Here is a 7,849-nt window from a genome sequence, read left to right on the forward strand (position 1 = left end):
TTTGCTAAACTACTCTGCGTCGATCAATGCCATCGTCGTTGTCGTCCACCTCTGCACTTCGCCAGGTCTAATTATAATCGAACGGATCACACGATCGTGCTACAACCGTGTAATTCGTTCGTGCTCAATTGACAGAATTGGACGAAGAAAGTGTACACACGTAACGTTGCTCAATATCACATGCATTGGAGTGATTAAAATTCCTATGGTTGTCGACAACGACGCCACCGGAGATCGAGAGATAACGATAATCGCAGTAACGAGATCGCGACATAGAAGTTCGATAAAAACCGCTGACGCACTGGCATTTCACTTCAGTTTACACTTATACTTTCTTTCCAAACGCTAATTGGGTTAACCTCTGTTTTCTTTTTCCTCTCTTATTTTTTCGTCTTTATACATGTACAGCTTTGGTTCTCGATTCTCAACGGAGTGCCATCGACTCTGTTCGTTGAACCAACGTAGAGTTACATAATACCGAGAGTCACACACGTGACACAGTTACCTCGATAATTCCACTTATTCGATAAGGGAACGCGTCAATGGCACTCCCATTCTCTAACTATTTATTTTCTCTCTCTGGGGCACGAGGTGCCTTTCCAACTTTATTCCCCGTAAGATCACGGCAATAAACGACGATTCGTGTGCATTTCTCTTCGGGGAAGATTAATTGTTCGCTGATGCATAGACAGATGATAAGGTGTAATCGTCGTTTAATGTTGGAAAGTTTCGTTGATAAGGGAAAGCACCACGTGTCGCCGCCTAAAACTCCCGATCCGTGTAAAAATGTTTCTTTTCTTATTTCTTGTTTCGAGTCTTATTTTTCTCTGCTTCCGTTTATTTTGCCTTTGCTCAGCCGCTAGTCTTTCCTTTTTCACAACGATCTGATAAAGATTCGAAAGAAAAGATACGAAAGCAGAGCGGCGCCTTGCTTGGTTGCGCTTCCACAACCGCGAATACGATTTGTCATAACCGTGTCCAGCTCTCTCAGCGCAAGCTCTCTCCCGATTCTTTTACATGAGATCGATTTTGGGCTCTTCCTCGAGCCATCCCTCTTTTCTCTCGTCCTTCTCCGATCGTTGTTTCAGAGAACTCTTATTGGCTTCCCTTCACAAAGAAAAAGAGAAACAAAAAGGGAGAGAGAGAGAAGAAGAGAGACAAACGTTGAAAATTTTCATGTCGGTGTACACGCAAAAAGAAATGTAACATATTCGGGCATCTCAAAAGTCAATCTAAACGAAGGGGAGCAAATTCGAGAAAGAGAGAGCGAGAGAGAGAGAGAGAGAAAAGAAATCGAGCAAAGTATAGAAAGTTTGAAAAGAAAGATAAGACAATTGTAGGAAAAAAAAAAAAAAAGAAGTAAAGCAAATTAAGAAATTGAAAATATAAAAAAAAAAAAATATTACCCTGGGCTACGTTTGAGGGTAAATTGTGAGGGCGGTGAGCTTGAGCGAGGGTGGTTACAGGAGCCTGTACGGAGGTCTGTCCGCGGGACTCCAGAGACAGATGTGTTTCGCCAGCATACGGTTGGGCCTCTACGACGGGGTGAAGTCACGCTACGCTGGAATCATCGACGGTACATCCAACAAACTCCTAACTTTTTGACTTACGTAATCCTCCTATACCGATATAACCGAGTAGAGACGCGCGCGTGAACGAGCGAGCCTCACGTGCTCCATCTCTCTGTGACACTGAATGAGTAACACACGCGTAAGTAATGGCTGGTTGGTTGAGAAAAATCGCGACCACCGTTGGCTCGCCGCGTGCCTTTTTTTCCAACAAATTTCACAATTAAGTAAAATTCTAGTCTTAATGATCGATCAGTTTTTTCATAAACGAGAAGAAAGCTCTCTGGCAAGCTGTCTTCCGTATTGCCGCGAATCGAATAATGCAATGTGTCTCGGATGTGACGTTCCTTTGTTTCATCTCTTCTTTTTCGTTTTATTTAATTTTTTTTTTTTTAATAAGTCTCGCTTCGTTGATCTTCCGTCGTTATCCACACACACGAGTCGCCTGTACGAAAAGGGAAGCGAGAGAGGAGGAAAGAAGCGATTAGATTACGGCGGGAGGAGGTTCGTTCCGTACTCTCCTCCTCCTGTACAAATTGGATCATTCGTGAGATCGTTGCGCACGCTCGGAAATCATCGTTATCCGACCAATAGAGTGTTTCTTTTCTTTATTTTTATTTTTCATTTTTTTCTTCGTTTCTGTGATTCGGAGATTCGGATAGCAAAGTGAAGGAACAAACCTGGTGCCAAAAACGAGTGTACCACTTTCAACTTACGATCGCGTTCTTGAACGAATAGATACGAACGAGCATGTCCGTTTTCGATACTTTTTCCAATTGTGTGTGACGCATTAATAACTCGTGTAACTTTAATCAAACTAATTCGTACGGAGAAAGTATAATCACGCCGAACTGTTTTTAGCAGGCAGATGTTTCAGACGTTGAAAACGTGAATCGTGACGCGAGTCTCGTTTTTTCATCCTCGTTGCCGCATGTTGTAAACGTTTCCTTTTCGTGTAACTTATCGACGTAATTTGTAACTGAACCTCTCTAACGGATCACTTTTCTTATTCACTTCGCATCGAGATGTTCGCTGAAGTTCGTGTGTAAATCGTCGGCGAGGAGGTACCCGCGATCAACCGAATCTTTCGCCTATTTCCTCACGCGAACACTTTGTGCTCCGGAAAACTTGCCACGAATCACGAATGAAAGCTCTCCATCGATTGTCTACCGTTGATCTCGGGTACCAGCCTCGAGAAGATACCAAGTTCTCCACCTTACTATTGTACTCTGGTAGAGAAGCGAAGTCGTGATACGTGTATACACACTCGTTGATTGCTAAAAAAAAGCTTCGAGACATTCGAGTTGTCGCTTCGAGAAAAGCGTTGATTGTAACGCGAAGGGTAAATCAGCGAGCTATTAAACAAAGAGTCGCGCATACAGCGCGTGATCTCTCCCACCCTGCGTCCTAACTTTGTTTCGATCGATCGAAAAGATTCAGAAAACCAATACATTGCCGAGAAAGACGGAACGACTTGAACGTGAAAGATATACGAGAAAAAAAAAAATCACACACTTTTAAAAAATCACCCGATCCGAAAACCGTCTTTTCACCATGGACTTTTGTCTTAGCAGGTAATAACAGGAGCGGATCGAAGAATATCTCCGTACGAATCGCCGCTGGAATCACGACAGGCGCCTTGGCGGTGCTCTTTGCTCAACCGACCGATGTCGTCAAGGTCCGCCTACAGGCTGGAAGTAATGGACGATCATCGGTGAGATACAGCTCGACCCTGCAGGCGTACAAGAATATCGCTGCCGAAGAAGGGACTCGGGGCCTTTGGAAAGGTACGGGGGGGCGAACAAGTAGCCGTAACAACTGGCGAAACGCATTTGCATGGAGAAACACGAGGACACAGAGAGCCTTCGGGGCAAAAGTGTAAAGATCCGTCGCAAATTGCGGTTCAACCGTTTAAATCGTTCCCCGTTATCTTGTATTATTCCATTCAAATCTCTGCCTTTCGTCGTCGTCCGGTATCTACGCAGATCCCATTAATCCGAATTAAGTAGGTATCCCACTGTGAGAATTCAAGCTCGAGTGAAACGAGATTTGCTGGAGATTAGAAGGGGATTCACCGGGGTGTAATCTTTAGATATGATCGCGTTAGAGTTACGGCGAGATTTTTCTCAACTTGATATGTCCAGAAAGGATCGATTTTACGTTTCTTTTTGGACACAATAGCGTCGGATGACGGACATATGCGTCACTCAGGTCTTCGACTCGAGTCCTTGAAATACGCCATCGAGGTTTTCACGTATCTGTCTGAAAATAAATTTACAAAACGATGTAAATGGTTGAATTTCACTTCGGAAATGCTGTAACAGATGTTTCGCGAGTTGAAACGTTTAAAAGTAATTTGCCAGGAAAATATGAGTGGAAATATGTTTCCCATTCATTTCTAATGCTGTAACTCACATTCTTGCCGTAGAATAGAAAAAATAGAAAAAAAAATATTTTTAAAAAATTGCACTTTTCGGATAACTTTTAGATAACGATCGCGTTAGAGTTACAGCGAGATGATTTGTCGACTGTTAGGTTCATAAACGTCAACTCCTCAACGCTCACATTTTTCTCGATTTAACGCACCCAAAGATCAATTTCATTTCTTTCTTAACTATTTCCTAGGCGAGTGCAAATAACTTTCCCATTCACTTCTAACGCTGCACCACACATTTTCGCCGTACAATAGAAAAAATAGCGCAATATGGAGAGTAAGGGAAAATAATTTAAAAAATTGCACTTTTCGGATAACTTTTAGATACGATCGCGTTAGAGTTACAGCGGGATGATTTGTCGACTGTTAGGTTCACAAACGTCACCCCCTCAACTCTCACATTTTCCCCGATGTGAGAAAAATGAAGTACGAAAGAAAATAATAAAAAAAAGATTGCACTTTCTGCATAGATTGCATAAAAATTCTATCGCTCGTGCAAACGTGCAAAATCACTCATAGAGCCATGAAATCACGAGTCACCAGAACAATTCCTCTTCTCCCAGGTACCGTGCCCAACATCTCGAGGAACGCGATCGTGAACGTAGCGGAGATCGTCTGCTACGACATCATCAAGGATTTCCTCCTTGAGAAAGGATACATGCGCGACGGAATCCCGTGTCACGTGTCCGCCGCTGTCACCGCAGGATTATGCACCACCCTGGCGGCCAGTCCTGTGGACGTGGTGAAGACGCGTTACATGAACAGCGCTCCCGGCGAGTACAAGGGCGTGAAAGATTGCGCCGTTCGCATGATGATGAAAGAAGGCCCGTCCGCGTTTTACAAAGGCTTCGTGCCCAGCTTCACGCGGCTGGTGTCTTGGAACATCGTTCTGTGGATCACGTACGAGCAGTTCAAGATCTACGCGAAGAAGATGAAGGGCGGACAGTGAACACCTCTTGTCCACCCTCTCTCTCCTCCACCCTTTGCACGCCGCAAAGAAAAAACCGTCGTCCTCGTGAATCGTCGATTCATACTGCATAACGACCACAAACACACACGCATAAAAAAGATGAGAGAGAGAGAGAAAAAAAAACAGACACATACACACACGATCCGTGTTTTAATTAACTGCAGCTTCATAAATCTGTATTTCGATCGTGTAGCTTTAGGGATGGGAGGATGCGTAAATTCGTGTATCGATTTTTAGATATTGATCGTTTATCGGATAATAATAACCCTCGTTGCTTGCCGTCGTTCGCATGGCCTCTTCTCGTCATTTTTTTTCACACGTGCACTAGCAGCACCGAATTATCATTGTTTTCTCTCTCTGTCGAATCGTTTCTTCAGATAGTGGACGGAGATGTTGGAGTTGTAGAAGATCTTCTCTGCCCTAGGTGTCGGTTTCATTTTTCAATTCAGAAGTGCATTAGTCTGTTTCGATGAATATTCGTATGCTTGAAGAGAAGGCTTTTGCCTAGATTTTCAGATAGATCGTAGAGTCTTTGTTGGACCGCGTAGAAACGCGATGGTCGAGCGTTTTACGTGCGTTCTTGCGTCTAACAGAAGTTACGTCTGCCGAATCGATTTCGCTGTTCAAATTTTCTACCTAACACGTATACCTATGTGATAATTACTAACGAAAAGCTACACTGCACGCTGCTGTTACATAGTGTACAAACTGTTCGCACGAATCTAGACAATAGACGGTTCTCTCTCTATACAAAATACCAGGGGATTTTGTGTACCGGAGAATTTCAAGCACAATTTCTTTATAGTTTACGTTGCAAACGACGGCAGCCTATATTCTCCCATCCATCGTTGTATCTTTACTTTTTCTTCTCCGTAGTATGCGACCGCGCGTGCACTCGATCGGTCGAACCGATGAAAATACAATTGAAACACGAAAAAGAAGAAAAAAAGTCGTTAAAAAACGGAAGAAAATTGTCCGTCCAAAATTTTCGCACTTAAGACGTAACGTTAAATTGGTTCGATTTAAAGCTGTATAACTTAAATAGGGATTAGAGGGGGAAAAAAAGGGAGAAGACACTTCGATAGTCTTGTTCCAACGGAGTGCACGTACGATCATGAAGAACTTAGAAATCTCTCGATAATCCATAAGTGAGAGGAATTTTTGACTATGTAAGCCTGCTTTAGAGACGTTAGTAGGACAATAGAAAGAAAACGAACAAATTTCTGCCCGATGGATAGCTAGTATGTATAACAAACGCGCGCATTACGATACGCCAGACAGACAATAAGATTCCAAGGAAGCAAATTGATTTCAACGCGTCTTTGAAAAAAAAAAGAAAAAAAGACGAGGTCTGTTGACATAAAAGTTACACCCAATTGATCCATTAATCACGTAGACACCGATTAATTCTTCGAGGTAACTTGTAACCACTTCGCATTAATCTACGTATAATTATTGTAATAATTCGTGTTTTTGTTTCGTTACTCTGTATTAAGTTACGCGGGATGATTTGTCGCAATCGTCGCTAGAATTAAAGCAACAAAGATGTTCGAAGAGATACGGGCGGATATTTCACAATCTCGTTTCCGGTCAATTAATGTATTATACAGGGCACAATTTTTATCGGATTTCGATCGACGACTTGTAGCCTGTCTTTTGAAAAAAGGCTACGTTAACATCTCGTTTATGTACGTTTCCTGATTAAAGAGCAATTCTTATCTTGTTAATTCTCGACTGTGTCGTCTAAATATATCGTTTCTTCTCTGTTCTTTTTTTTTTTTCCTAAATTTACACTACGACCACGATGATAGTTCGTGGTTTCTCTTTTTTCGAAGAACGTACATTCGTCAGCTTCGTCGGTTCGATCTTCGTGAAATCCGTAACTGTAGTTTCACTACCACACAGTATTAGTTGTTACATTGTTACAATTGTAAACGTGAATCGTTATCGATCGGAGACCGGTTCGTTGCGATCGCGATTCTATCCTCGTAGATCAATTTCTCTTTCAACCGTATAGTATTGTGAGGAAAAATTCGACTGCCCCTAATTGCGCGACAGAAGCCGTTTCGTTATAATCTCGCGGCTCGGAATTTACGATGAAAAGCGACAACGTTGTTCGCTGCACTTCCTAATTTCCATTTCTCCTTTCTATTCTTCAGGCGTATACGTTCGTTAATTAATCGAATTGACGATTAACGAGAATTGATCAAACACTGGGTAATTGAGAAAGGAAGAAATTCGATACGAAAGACGAAGTTGAGAGATGAAATCTGAGCCGAAATGTGTAAAAGAAAATAATTTATCGTTTTTAAGTTTAAGGAATTTTCTTAAGTTTAACACGTTCCGTGCCGCGTGGCTCGCATACGCCCCACTCTGGTCTTTCCGTTCAGGCCATCTGATATTTCGCTAACTTAAACTATGCAACTACGGCGATAATTTGTTAAAACAAAAATTTTTCCTTTGCTCTATAGCATATCTTAAACGTTACCTTTTTCTCGATAACAATGATTTTTGCAATCTTATAAATATTGGATATAGGGCGAAAAGCAAAACTGTTAGTCTGGACAATATGGGACGCATACGACCCACGCGGCGTGAACGGAAAGTCACCGAAAATCGGTCCGGCACGGAACGTGTTAAGGATAACACGAGCCGCCATTTTATTCGTTCGATTCACCCCTGCGTCCGAAAACTTACCGATTTCAGGAAGAATGCGTTATTCTCTCTACCGTATATACTTTCTTAGATCTATTTAATTCTTACGAACTAAGCTTTAAGAAAATTCTTTCGATCCGTAGGTCCCCGTTACGGATGGCACAATTTTCCCCCCCAAGAAGCAAAGCGTACAAAACACCGTCAAGCGATACGAGTTAATTG

The 7,849-nt window shown here is 42.3% G+C and overlaps 1 protein-coding gene across 2 annotated transcripts in view; it reads left to right on the forward strand.

Annotated features, from left to right (window-relative positions):
• LOC108580176 (mitochondrial uncoupling protein 2-like) overlaps window positions 1-5,409 on the forward strand; it is a 6,614-nt gene extending 1,205 nt beyond the window's left edge. Inside the window, exons 3-5 of one of the 2 annotated variants that reach the window (XM_017943870.1) lie at window positions 1,467-1,576; window positions 3,143-3,355; window positions 4,566-5,409. In XM_017943870.1, the coding sequence (XP_017799359.1) occupies window positions 1,467-1,576; window positions 3,143-3,355; window positions 4,566-4,951 (709 nt within the window). In that variant the 3' untranslated portion in view covers window positions 4,952-5,409. Of the gene's footprint in view, window positions 1-1,466; window positions 1,577-3,139; window positions 3,356-4,565 lie in introns of both variants that reach the window. The other variant, XM_017943869.1, reaches the window with a different exon arrangement.
• Window positions 5,410-7,849: the final 2,440 nt, after the last annotated feature.

Source organism: Habropoda laboriosa, unplaced genomic scaffold (genome assembly GCF_001263275.1).
Source record: "Habropoda laboriosa isolate 0110345459 unplaced genomic scaffold, ASM126327v1 scaffold2, whole genome shotgun sequence".
Lineage (NCBI taxonomy): Eukaryota > Metazoa > Arthropoda > Insecta > Hymenoptera > Apidae > Habropoda > Habropoda laboriosa.